At 25.6% G+C, this 14,947-nt stretch overlaps 1 protein-coding gene across 1 annotated transcript; it reads right to left on the minus strand.

The window, feature by feature from the left end:
* Positions 1–10,184: 10,184 nt before the first annotated feature.
* On the minus strand, positions 10,185–11,410 carry LOC135924023 (uncharacterized). Its single transcript, XM_065459072.1, has 4 exons — positions 11,063–11,410; positions 10,776–11,016; positions 10,383–10,730; positions 10,185–10,300 (listed from the first exon to the last, which is right to left on the minus strand). Exons 1-4 carry the CDS (start codon positions 11,093–11,095, stop codon positions 10,185–10,187), a joined length of 738 nt encoding a protein of 245 aa, XP_065315144.1. The 5' UTR covers positions 11,096–11,410.
* Positions 11,411–14,947: the final 3,537 nt, after the last annotated feature.

Consider the following 14,947-nt stretch of genomic DNA (forward strand, 5'->3'; position numbering starts at 1 on the left):
TACACTCGACAAACTGAATATTTCCCAACAAAATTCATAATTAATTTCACATGATGTTATTTGTCGAGATAGTATTATATAATTTTCCTTTGATAGCATCATTATTATATAAATTAAATAATTAATTAAAAGTTATTTAGCTTTTATAATATATTTTTTTAAATTTCTACAAAAAAATCATTTTTCAACCTAATAAATCAAAATAAGTTTATTTTAATATAATATATAAAAAAGATAATTAATAAATTAGCAGAAATTTGTAATTGTTTTGAAACTAGCGGAGGGAGCCCGTCAATGATTTGGAATTGCAATACAGATAATGATGAATCCCAAATTGTGGCGAATAACAAATGTTGATGGATCATAATTGGTGGGAAATCATTTCAGAAATAAAAAAAATGGAGTATAATTTAACATCAAAATAGGAAATGGAATATAAAATTTAAAAAAGAGAGTTTTATAATAGGATAATGTTAGATAAAAACGTGTAAATGTTCACATTACTCGTACATTAAATTTCAATGTTTTTATATCGAGATTAGTTGATTTTTTTTATATCATCATTATTATTTAGCGTTCAAAAATAAAATTTGCTTTTGATTAAGATATATTTCAGAAAATATCCCTTTTTGAAATAGGGATAAGTAATTTACATATACATTAAAACATTTTTGTAATTATTTAAAAATATTAGAGCAATTTACAGGGTGATTTATTACCCTACATACACCTCCCTCTATCTGATCCTATTCACAAAAATACATTTTCATATTTTAAATTCCATCCGCTTCTCAAAGTTTTTCTGCATTTGAAAATGGCGTACCTTTTTTAAAAAAATTAAAAATCATTTATTATAAAAGAAATTTTTCCTGATCTTGTTCATATCATTGATAAAAATTACTGTATTATATAAAAAAATGGAAAAATAGTGCTCACCATATTCGCTTTAATAATATAAAATCTTTGATTGATTGTGATACTTTAAATACTCCATCCAATATTCCTAGATTTTAAAAGTAAAGTTCCCTGGTCTTGATCCTTGCCAACTAGTTTAAAAGCAGGTGAATCTAACAATATAATTATTAATACTTTCATATATATACCCCACCCATATACCCAAATCGGGACATATATTTTAAAACCAAATATTTTAAATCGTCATTATTATAGCTATAAAAATTAAAAATAAAAGAAATATTTTTTAAAAAAATCTAGGCCGAGCCTGAAAATTTTTTTTTTTAAAAAAAATCCGGGCCGGGCCTAAAAGATTTTTGAAAAAAATCCTCGTCTCTGGTACCTCTGAGTCTCTGATATATATATACCTCGTCCTAAGCTCGATTAAATTTTTTACGAATTTAGTAAACTAATTTATTCGTATATCCAATTATTTAAAACGAAATTCACATATTAACTCATGTGTGTTCATTTAAAATGTTATACGAATTACATAAGTTTTAGTTATGCAACATAAACATTTGCGCTTTAGTAACAAATTTAGTCTAACTAGCAATTACATTTAATTTTTTTTTGCTGAGTTGGCTAATAATAATAAATGAATAATTTGAATTAATATTTTCTTTATAATCTCGAACAAATTAGGTTGGCCAACTACCCAAAACCTCCTGGAACTAATCCACTTATCCCTCTCTGATAGTTAAAGACCCAGATGGGCTCACAAACATTCCTTGGTTTAGAGGAAAACATCTTATTTGGGATTGCTCGTGTCTCCCAATTTTCCTCTAACCCTCAGCAATTACGTTTTCTTTTCCTGACGATATTCAATTAAAAATCATATGCGGACATTTTCCATACCCAGCGCGATAATCGATTATTGGATATTTTTGATAGTTCCCGTTTATCACCAAATAATTTTTCCAAAGGTTTGTCATCTGTTCGCAATATAAATTTTCGTCCAAAAATGAAGGTATGAAATTTTTTCATTCCAAACAAGAGTGTTCATGCCTCTTTTCCTATTGGTGCATAATTTTTCTCTGACTTCAATAATTTTTGCGAAGCAAATGCGATATGTCTGCTAAAACCCTTTTTAACTACGTGAAGTAGCACAGCTCCTAAACCAGTATTAGAGGCGTCGCATTCCAATATAATTGGCAAGTTTGGCGAATACGGAATTAAAGTTTTATTTGTTGACAAAGGCTGCTTTATTTTATCAAATACATCTTGTTCCCTGTCAGAATAACCCCAGGAACTTTTAATGCTTGTTAATTTATGCAGTGGAGTGACGATACCATGCAACTATGGTAAAAATTTCTCCTGATAATTCACAAACCCTAAAAAGATTGCAATTGGTGTATATTTGGAGTTGGTATCCTTTGAATAGCATTTATTTTATTCCTTCTCTTGGTGAATACCATTTTCATCTATTACAAATGCCAGAAAAAAAAAATTTTAAAAACGAATTTTCGCCCATTTTGCTTTCAACCCAGCCTGTTTTAATTTAATTTATACATTCTTCACATTGTTCAAATGATCTACTTCCCCTTATGATAATATCGTCCAGGTATAGTCCTGTCATTTTGCAGTCCTGTAATAGATTATCCATATATCTTTGTAAAAGAGTCTGCGCACTAGAGAGTGCTTAAATAAATATCGAAACAAACCAAATATGGGTTGATATAGTTGGGTATTCCTTTGAGCTCTCTTTTATTGGTAGCTGCAAATAAACATCTTATAAATATATTATAGTAAATTTCAATCCCCCTTGTAATTTGGCCAATAGATCAGCCACAGCTGGTATTATATGATAATCATATAAGATATATGGGTTTAATATGACTTAAAATCAATACAAATTCTGATTTCTCCATTTATATAGCGCACGTTTACTGTTGGAGTAGCCCAGGTCATGCGCGTTTTTATTGGGTCATTCTCCTTCAATATTCACGATTTCTTCAATCTACCGAGTTCCATTTTAATTGGGTTTCTTAATGGAAAAGGTACTCTACGTGCTGGGTATGATTTCGGCCTTGCTGCATAACGAAGATATATGCTACTTCAAAATCATTAACTAGTTCTGGCTTATAATCAAAAACACTGATAAATTCTGTAGTCAAGGCAGCAATCTGTTTATCAATTTATATAATATCTTTACATGTTATGCTACGTATTGTAACTTGACGTGGGATAAAAATATTAAATGTCAGTATCCATGGTAGTCTAACCAGTGGTATGTCATTTGACCGGGTAACCACAATAATGATCGGCCTATATTTTCAGTTGCATCCTTACAATAGTTTCATCAAAACGTCCAGCTTTTGGTTGCCATAAACTGACAGTGGTTTTGTTGGTTCAAGTTTTGGTCTGACAATTTCATCCCAATATTGTTTTCCAATTATTGACACCTGTGCGCCCGTATCATAATCAAATTCAATCGGTACTCCTTTTATTAAAAGATATCTTAGAAGTGTTATTTGGGAGATGTTGTTAATTGAATCTGTTAATTCATTATCATCTTGCCCTACCTTTTGGCAGTTGTAACCTGTTACCCTTGAGGCAAAACATTGGAATGAAATGTGAGTTCTTCTGCATTGTCAACAGCCATTGTTCTTATACATATCATTATTGTTCAATTTACTATTATCTCTGATGAAAAAATGTCAGATCGAGATAGAAAAGGTGAGGCGGCCTTAGTTTGTACTTTAACTTGTGGTTGGGGTGGTCCTACCACTCGGGAAGATATTCAAAATTTTACGTTAAAAGATAGGGAAATGAAGCTATTGAAATTGCGAATAACGGGGAAAAAACAATGGGATGTCGGTAATGATAAATTCAAATGGATTGAAACTGAGTTAACTGTGGTGGACGGTTGCGTTATGAGAGGGCATAGAGCAGTTATACCGAGTCTAATAAGAAAAAAAATTTTGAAGATATGACATTCGGGGCATCAAGGAGTTTTGCGAATGAAACAATGGGGGAGAGAGTATTTGGTGGCCTGGAATGAATGGGGAGACTGAAAAATTAGCAAAGCATGCCTTGTCGAGATAAGAAAAGTGCTTGACCGAAAGTAGAAAGAGCTTGGGAAAGGGTTCATATAGATTTATTTTGAGTTTAATGATAAAAAATTTATTTTAAGTGCAGATGCTTTTTCAAAGTGGATTGAGTTTGAAGAGGCACATGGTTTAGCTACGGGAATTGTTATAAAACATTTTTTAAAAATATAGTCCAAATTTAGAATTCCGAAATTGGTGGTTTCGAAAGGTGGTCCGGGGTTCGTGAGTGAAATGTTCGGAAGTTTATGTGCAGCGAACAGGCTGAAAGGTTGGTGGTGCTTGTTAAAGGCTGGTTAAAAATGCCAAAGAAGACAAAGAAAATTTTGGATAGCTCATCTATATTATAATAATGGGATGGGTAAGGGTGGTAAATCTCCATCGGAAAAGATGTTGAGAAGGAACACTAATATGTTTTTGGATATGTTGAGACCTTTCGAGGATATTGGAAAATGAAAATAATGTGAATATGAGTATATAATAGATCAAACGGTCTGGGTTAGAATGTATGGAAAGGTTAAAAAATGGGAAAAGGGAGTAATTATAGAGAATTTAGGTAATAAATTGTGCAAAATAAGGTTGGAGGATATGACGGAGGTACGTTTCCTTAAAGATCAGTTAAGATGTCAAGTCAATTAAGATTAATAGTTGTATAAATACACTGAGCTAAATTTCCATTTGGTGTTATGATGGGACAATTATTTAAAAAATATATATATATAGGATTTTTGATGTTGAAGGGATATATATTTTGGAGTAATTATGCAAATGTAAGGGGAATCTCTTATTTAACTGCTTAAAGTTTATTCATTGAAATTAATAAAATCGATCTCAAAGTAAACTGCTTAAAGTTTGTGTTATTACAATTAAAAAAGTTGTTTAAAATTTAATATGAAATATAAGAAGGATAACAAAATTAATTAACGGGAAAAAATGTTAAATATGAGTTGTTTATTTTAAAAAGCAAGAGAGATAGTTAAAATTGTGATAATGATTAATAATAAAGAGTTGAGAAAAAAAGAGAAATGTGTTATTGAGTAAAATATTTTTTTTAGTGATATTATTTTGATCATGGATTTGAAATAAATGTAAATATTTCATGCATAAATCAAATTTTAGAGAAAATTCAACTATAATAGTTGAATATTGTAATGTATTATCTCTTTCAGATTGATATCATTGGTTTTTCAATTACGACTTTACTACGAGTGAAAGATAAATCTTCTATTAAATAAATTTTTAACTCTTTAATTACTTCTTCGATTTTTTTTGTTAATTCATTTCCTTTTTGGGCTACGCCGACGGTTAATATCTAAAAGAAATCCGGTGCCTTGCGGATATCGAAGACTTTCGTTTAACAATCAACAAATATTTAGGGATAGATAACGATCTACTACCAACTTTCGTCAACCTGAGAAATAGGATCGCGAATGGTAAAATATTTACAAAGATAGATTTAAAAGATATTTTACAATTTGGAGTTAGTCCAGAAAGGGAGGGACCTTTTAGTAATTTCGACTCATGTCGGTTATTACCGATATCATAGAATCTTTTGGGTTGACTAGCACCCGATAAGATATCAACGCTTTATGCAAAACCTATTAAAGAGAATGGTTAGTGTATTTTTAGACGACGTAATTATTGCAGGCAAGAATAATTTTGTTCATATAGTTCTAGAAGAAATATTTGGTTTATACACGTTATTATTTTCTAAGAAAACCCCGCAACGAAAAAAAAATAAATAATAATTTCAAAACTATCTTCATCTCTATATATATTTCTTTTTTACAAAAAATCAAAAATAATAATCGCGACCCCCAAAAAGTTATTACATATTTTATCTTTTTTTCTCACAACACACAGAAATAAACATAAAATGAAGGGTAAAAAAACGAATCCAAGTTGCGCACATATAAAAAAAATAATAAATTTTTCAAACACAACAATTTCATGACTTTTCTACGGTACATCTTCACTAATTTTTATTAAACATGTTATCAATACTAATTTTAATCTATTTTCGTCAAAAAAAATCAAAAAACTTTAAAAATAACGATTATGACAATCGTCACTTTTCTACGGTACATCTTCACTAAATTTTATTTAAACATGTTATCAATACTTATTTTAGCCTATTTACGTCAAAAAAACTTTAAAAACTACGATTATGACAATTGTCACTTCTCTATGGTACATCTTCACTAAATTTTATTTAAACATGTTATCAATACATATTTTAATCTGTTTTTGTCAAAAAAAATCAAAAAATTTAAAAAATAACGATTATGATAATCGTCACTTTTTTTTCCATGTTATCAATACTTATTTTAGCCTATTTACGTCAAAAAACTTCAAAAACTACGATTATGACAATTGTCACTTATCTATGGTACATCTTCATTAAATTTTATTTAAACATGTTATCAATACTTATTTTAACATATTTTCGTCAAAAAATTTTTAAAAATAACGATTATGACAATTGTAACTTTTCTACGGTACATCTTCACTAAATTTAATTTAAACATGTTATCAATACTTATTTAAACATATTTTCGTCAAAAAAATAAAAAAAAACTTTAAAAATAACGATTATGACAATTGTCACTTTTCTATGGTACATCTTCACTAAATTTTATTTAAACATGTTATTACTTATTTCAATCTATTTTCGTCAAAAAAAATCAAAAAACTTTAAAAATAACGGTTATGACAATTGTCACTTTTCTATGGTACATCTTCACTAAATTTTATTTAAATATGTTATCAATACTTATTTTAACATATATTCGTCAAAAAACTTTAAAAATAACGATTATGACAATTCTCAAATTAAAAAATAGTATCCTTAAAAAGTTCATATAAAATAACATTAAAAAAGTTTAATATAAATATTTTTAAATAATTATTTAAAAAAAACACCTCATTTAATAAAAAATAGATAATTTTACAAAATTGATAAAAATTTTTTATAAAAGATTGTTTTTTTATCTAATAAAATTTACGGTTATTGCCACTCTCGGGTGGGGGGGGGGGGGGGGGGTATATAATTTTTATTTTATTTTTATGTTATTTTTTTTAATATTTTTTTATGATATTTTTTTTTATCAATTTTTTATTTTTAAGTTATATTTTAGAGAATTTTGCATACAAATTTAATTTTTTTGTGGTAAAATATAGGAATTATTAATTCCGCATATTTAAGTTATATTTAGGAGAATTTTGCATACAAATTTAATTTTTTTTGTGGTAAAATATTTAAATTATTTTTATAGGAGAATTTTGCCTACAAATTATATTTTTTATTTAGGTCTACAAATTTTTATTGACCCAACCTTTGAAGTTTAAGTGATTTTTAACCTTTCTAGTGAAGGGTTAAATCGAAATATAGTATTAAATGACGCAATTAAATATAGTATTCAAATTTATACACGATATATAGTATTATTATATACTCAATTTTATTCATTGAATTGAAATATATTATTAAAGTTAATACAGTCATTTATAAAATGAATAAAAATGTCAGAACGATTTAACAATTTATATTTTCTAAAATATCTATATTCAAGAAGATATTCATGAATATTATCGCGATCCCCATGTCTTTTGTAGTTTGTTTTTAGATCCCGCCACAGCCTTTCGACTTTTTGGGTATGGATGGATCTGTCATTAGGATCAACAAAATTTCGAGAATGATTGACCCGATAATGGAAATAATTAGCTTGTTCTAGCCTATTATATCTAAGATAAATAGATTTAAATATATTATCACTTTTGATTTACAGGAAAAATATATTTGCATACCCTAACCACGAGTCAGTCATTATCGTCGAATCTTGCATCACATTATCTTTAACCATACGCAATGTTGTATCTTGATCCCTTGTTGTTGTAGCAGTCAGAAAAATTTCATTAATCTCCCGACATATGCCACCAATGATCCATATAGCCTCGGAGGTCAAATGCCGACCACGATTATATTTGCGCTTCCACACATGAGTTTCATCAATTTCAATAATGTGGCCGGGTCCCCCGATCTTTGAATAATTGGAAGCTATGTGGAACCCACATACTTTATGAAATTTTTTGAACCTACATAAGTGAAATAAAAAACCATATTTTACTTTAAATTACCATCTAGAAAATGCATTCCTATCATAATCTAATTCTATCGAACATTTAAAATTGTATAACGGCCTAAAAATAATTTGGTTTTTGAATATTTTTTAAAGAATTAGTACTTATGTACAAGTACACTAGTCTTAAAAATCTCCCAATCTCGAATCCCTTCAAAAATAGAATCTAAAAATTGGTCATTTATAATATCAAAATTAATATTACCTTTCCATATCGAATGTGATCTACGACACCTATTGCATCGGTCGCAAACTCTTCTTGTTTTCTACCCTCATTATGGAATTGCAACAAGTATGTTGTATTCCTGAAGGTATTAAATGGTTGTTTAGACAAAACTCATAGTTGTTTCATCATTTTGGGTATATACACCCACTTTAAAAATATTCATTTTATAAAAAAAGAGGAAATAATATTAAGATTGTATAGAAGAATAATCGGAAGTAAAAATTATTTAAAAAAAAAATTTTTTTTTTAAAATTTGTAGGCAAAATTCTCCTGCCCCTTCTCTCCCCCATATATAAACGATGCGGAAATAAGAATTTCTATATTTTTTTATCCCTAATAGTGCGTACAAATTGTGCGTTGCAACGCAGCGTTTCAAAACGCAAGCAATGCATTTTAAATGCATTCGTTCAAATTGAGCACATATCCGTTTTACATTTAAAATTTTTTTTAAAAACGTAAACCTGCTTGCGTTTTGCAACTATTTTCAAATTTTGTTGAAGTGGAGAAATTAACACACCATCAAAAATGTAAGAATATATATAATTAAATCATCATTTATTAATTATTTTAGATCATGGAATGAAGAAATAACAAAAAGATTTGCTGAAATGTTGGAACCTGAAGAGGTTATTTGGAATCAGGCGCATCCTGATCACAAGAAGACATTCTCTGTGATGGAAAAACTTTCCATCATAGGAATTAAGTTAAATAATATATAATATTATTAATAATTTTATTTTTAGATTATCAGAAGAATTTCCAGATTATGATTGTAGCGTGAATTACCTAAGGAAACGCCTGGAACTTTAAGGATCAACTCAACAAGGATAAATTAGCGAGACTTCAGGATCTAGAGGAGGGGTGCATGAATATAAATATAAGAAATATATTAATTTCATGCAAGCCACGGTTGCTGACAGTCCTACTGTCAGTAATTTTCAGGAATCCCCTCCTCAAACAAGGAACCCTGCTAAAAATCAAAATGATTTGCAAAAGCTTATGAGTGTATTGGAAAAAAAATCTTCTAGTATCCAGTAATTCTTATTTTTATCTATAATTTATTTATCTTTTATATAGAATCTTTTTGGATAGCCTGGTTGATGTATTGGAAGGTTACAATTCTGATGAAGACTATTTTTTCAAGACAGAAGTTTTAAAAACAATGCAAATTATCAAGATTAATAGAAGAAATACACAAACAACAGAAACATCTGAAACAGCTTTAGATATTTTTAATACCATTATATAATTTTGATATTTATATTTGTTATATTGTTAATTTTTGATATATTGTTATTAATAAAATTTTTATATAATTAGTAGTGGATAATTATGTGTTAACTTCTTCCTAAAATGTAATTTTTAAAATATAAATAAGATTTTAATATATAGCAAGATATGATAAATATTTATGATTACATTTATTGGCTAAAGTCAAGGTTTCACTCTTAGTTTAGTTTTATTATGATTGAGGGCAATTTAAAATATTTGCATTGTTGAGTTTAATATATATAAATCTACAACCTTCATCCCCATTTTTATCCTCAACTTTGGATCCCACTTCATTTAATCTATTACAATTAACACTAAGCTTACAAATATATAACTAAACTTAAAATTATTTCATGATCAATACTTTATTCAAATTTTATTTAATATTAATAAATTTATTATAATAGTAATATAAATAAATTTATTATAATAGTAATATAAATAAAATTATTATAATAGTAATATAAATAAATTTATTATAATAGTAATATAAATAAATTTATTATAATAGTAATATTAATAAATTTATTATAATATAAAAATTTAAGAATTTATAAAATTTTTAAATTTATCCCTAATGATTTTAGATTCCTGTGAGCTTGAGTTGTTTTCCCTGCTTGCCAAAAATGGTTCTGTTGTAAGGTTAGCCAATGTAGGATCTGTATTGATGTTAATATAATTTTAAAAATATATATAAATATGATTTTTATATATTTATTTAAATTTAAATATTGATATTACCTATATCATCAATGGAAGCTGATCCTTCTTTGTTGATGATAATGTTATGTAGGATGCAAATAGCCTTTATCACTATCTCTATGCTAGGTAGTCCTATTTCTATTGGCTTACTTAGAATGTCAAATTTTTTGACTATTCCTCCAAAGCTTCTTTCTACACTTACTCGAGCATGGCACAGCCTCATGTTATATTCCCTTTCTTCTGTTGTCAGATTTCTTTTGGGGTAGGGCTTCATCAAATAATTTGACAAAGGGAATGCGTCTTCCCCAACCATTACAAATGGCATGGCCTCATTACAACCTGGAAATGGTTTGGTAGCAGGCATATCAAGTGTATGGTTCATCAATTCTATTAATATATTTATAAGATATATTAAAATTAATATAAAGTAACCTCTATATAAAGAGCTATTTCTAAAAACACCACCATCACTTTGCTTTCCATATGCACCCACATCTATGTAAATAAATCTCCTGTTAATATCTGTTAGGGCTAACAGGTTAATAGAAAATCTATGCTTATAGTTATAAAATTGTGAGCCACTATTGGCAGGGCTTTTGATATATATATGCTTTCCATCTATAGCCCCAATACAATTTGGGAATCCTGATTGAAGCAGGAATTCCTGGGAAATCTAAAGATAAGTAAATATTAATCTTGATTTATTATAATAAATTTACTTTTTCCCAATCATTTTTATTAGGCTTAGGCATGTGAATATGTGCAGCAGCATTCCAAATTGCTGTGCACACTGATTTCACAATATAACTTATACAGGATTTTGAGATCCTTGAACTATAAGCTAGTTGTGCAAATGATACACCAGTTATTAAATACCTATTATATAAATAATTAATTAAATTTATTTTACCTTAATGTAACAAACAAACGATCCTCAGCATCGATTTGTTTGTTACAGTTAGTAACTTTTGGATTAATGTCCTCATATATGAGCTCCAGTATATAAGAAAATGTTGCTCTTCTCATTCTTATATAGTTATAAAATTGCGAATTTGTTAAATCGCCTTTAATATTAATATATTCTGAAAAAAGATTTCTTTTAACAAATATTTTGGATGTCTTGCTCTTCTTCCTTCCTTTATTTCTTTGTAGTAAATACAAAGCAAGTAATTTTTTTTGTTTTAAATTTAAATGTTTCATATTGAAAAAATAAAAGTTAACGTATCAATTTATACATGGCTTCGTTTACGTTTTTTATATGCGTTTTAAAACGCTGCGTTGCAACGCACAATTTGTACGCACTATAATACAAAATTTTGTAGAAAAAATTTTTCAAAATATCTTAAATAAAAATTTATAGAAAAAACTTTTTTAAATCTTAAATAAAAATTGGTTATTGCCACTCTCGGGGGGTATATTATTTTATTTTTTTTGTTATTTTTTTTTATGTTATTTTTTTTATGCTATATTTTTTATCATATTTTTTTTACCAATTTTTTATTTTTACCTACAAATTTAATTTTTTTTGTGAATATATTTTTAAGAGAATTTTGCCTACAAATTTAATTTTTTTGTGGTAAATTATAGTAATTATTAATTCCGCAAATTTAAGATATTTTTAGGAGAATTTTGCTTACAAATTTAATTTTTTTTGTTGTAAAATATAGGAATTATTAATTCCGCAAATTTAAGATATTTTTAGGAGAATTTTGTTTACAAATTTAATTTTTTTTGTGGTAAAATATAGGAATTATTAATTCCGCATATTTAAAATATTTTTAGGAGAATGTTGCTTACAAATTTAATTTTTTTTGCGGTAAAATATAGGAATTATTAATTCCGCAAATTTAAAATATTTTTAGGAGAATTTTGCCTACAAATTTAATTTTTTATTTAAGTCTACAGATTTTTATTCATTTTGTATTAGGGATAAAATAGACCCCACCTTTGAAGTTTAAGTGATTTTTAACCTTTCTAGTGAAGGGTTAAATCGGAATATATTACGCAATTAAATATAGTATTAAAATTTATACACGAAATATAGTATTAAATACCCAATTTTATTCATTAAATTGAAATATATTTTTGAAATTAATACAGTGATTTATAAAATGAATAAAAATGTCAAAACGATTTAACAATTTATATTTTCTAAAATATCTATATTCAAGAAGATATTCATGAATATTATCTCGATCCCCATGTCTTTGGTAGTTTGCTTTTATGTCCCGCCACAGCCTCTTGACTTTTTGGGTGTGGATGGATCTGTCATTAGGATCAACAAAATTTCGCGAATGATTGACCCGATAATGGAAATAATTGGCTTGTTCTATATTTACCTCATTTTTACGTATAATAATATTAAAAATAATTACAAAAAAATTATTTACTTGCTCATAAGTATTGAATGCTTATTGCATAAATATTAAAATTTTAAAAATAAGAATTTAAATATTGTTGAAAGAATATATTTATATATGATAGTATTGAACAAACACGCGAGGGAGCTGGCTTGATTTGAACGTAGGAATTAATAAGAATTGATTAAAAAATATTAAATTAAATTCTTTATTTTCAAAAGTTAACTAGTAAAGATTTATAATAATAATCTCTTTATATATGTTAGCGGCAATGTGAAAATTCCGGCAATGTATACATTGCCGGAATTTTTTCGGCAATGTGAGGTAGTGGTAGGCAATGTAAATGTGAGATTTCGGCAATGTGTATTTTACAAATTTATAAATTTATTATTTATTTAAGATTAATTTATTATTTATTTAATATTAATTTATTATTTATTTAATATTAATTTATTTTTTGATATAATATTTTAATTTGTTATATTATCTTTTTAAATATATTTTTTGATTGATATTTTTTTTAAATATATTATAATATATTATAATTTGTTATATATTTTTTTACATATTTTTTTTGATAGATATTTTATTTTAATATAATTATTTTTTTATATATTTTTTTTGATTGATATTTTTTTTTTAATATAATTTTTTTTATATATTTTTTTTAATATAATTACTTTTTTAAATATTTATTTTTGACGTAGATTTTTTTTGATAGATAATTTTTTTTTGTTTTTTGGTTTATATTATTTTTTAAATAAAACTTTAGAGGTAATATATATTATATTTTTTTTGATATTTTTTTTTAAGTATATTGAAATAATATATTATAATTTGTTATATTATTTTTTACATATTTTTTTTGATTGATATATTTATTTTTTACGTAGATTTTTTTTGATAGCTTTTTTTTTGTTTTTTGGTTTATATTATTTTTTAAATAAAACTTTAGAGGTAATCTATTTTAATTTGTTATATTATTTTATTTTTTTTTGATTGATATTTTTTTTAAAATAATTTTTAGATAATATATTTTAATTTGTTATATTATTTTTTTATATATTTTTTGATTGATATTTTTATTATAATGGTTTTTTATGTATTTATTTTTCACGTAAATTTTATCTTGATATATTTTTTGATAGCTAAATTTTTTTTAATTTTTTGTGTTATATTATTTTTTTAAATATATTTTTTGATTGATTTTTTTTTAAGATAATTTTTAGAAAATATATTTTAATTTGTTATATTATTTTTATATATATTTTTTGACTGATATTTTTTATTATAATGGTTTTTTATGTATTTATTTTTCACGTAAATTTTTTCTTGATATATTTTTTGATAGCTAAATTTTTTTTTTATTTGTGTTATTATTATTTATTTAAATATATTTTTTGATTGATATTTTTTTTTTAGAGATAAGATATTTTAATTTGTCATAATTTTTTTAAATATATTTTTTGATAGATATTTTTTTTAAATGATTTTTATATAATTTATTTTTAACGTAATTTTTAATCTTTTGATTCCTAATTTTATAGGTAAAAGTGACAAAAGGTATAATCGTAATTTTTGAACTTTTTTAAGTTTTTAAAAGCAATTTTCAGTGAAGATGTATTATAGAAAAGTGACAATTGTCATAATTGTTATTTTTGAACATTTTTTAGTTTTTTTAAAGTAAATAGGTAAAAATATGTTTTGTAAAAATGTTAAATTAATATTTCAGTGAAGATGTATTATGGAAAAGTGGCAATTGTCATAATCGTTATTTTTGAACATTTTTTAGTTTTTTTAAAGTAAATAGGTAAAAATATGTTTTGTAAAAATGTTAAATTAATATTTCAGATGAACTTATAATGTTTGACGCATAATCTTAGTAATAAATATAAGGGCTAATAGTATTTAATGTTCGCTATATTGCAACATAGTTAATTGCTAAAATTTATTTCGTTTATAAATATATTCATGAAAATGTATTTAGTGATAGATATACATCTCAATAGCTCTAACTTGTAATTTTAGATAGTTCACTAAAGTGAATAAATATTTAAAATATATTTACTCACAGAATTGAAATAAATAAGTCAAAGATATTATAGTTAGTTCATATACAACTAACCGATGCAGGATTCATATTTAAATATTTCGCAGTTAATATTTTAGGAAAAAATAAATTAATCCTAAAAATATTTTATTTATAAATCGGTCTACTATTATAAATTATGTTAAAAAACATTC

Source organism: Gordionus sp. m RMFG-2023, chromosome 1 (assembly GCF_954871325.1).
Source record: "Gordionus sp. m RMFG-2023 chromosome 1, tfGorSpeb1-WG-v2, whole genome shotgun sequence".
NCBI lineage: Eukaryota > Metazoa > Nematomorpha > Gordioida > Chordodea > Parachordodidae > Gordionus > Gordionus sp. m RMFG-2023.

Bases quoted from the DNA above. Each gene is read 5' to 3' on its own strand.
- LOC135924023 (XM_065459072.1), bottom strand. From the start codon at position 11,095: ATGCCTAAGCCTAATAAAAATGATTGGGAAAAA. The intron at 10,731-10,775 runs GTTACTTTATAT...ATATATTAATAG, and splicing joins AAATAGCTCTTTATATAGAG to AATTGATGAACCATACACTT. The intron at 10,301-10,382 runs GTAATATCAATA...ACATCAATACAG, and splicing joins AGCTTCCATTGATGATATAG to ATCCTACATTGGCTAACCTT.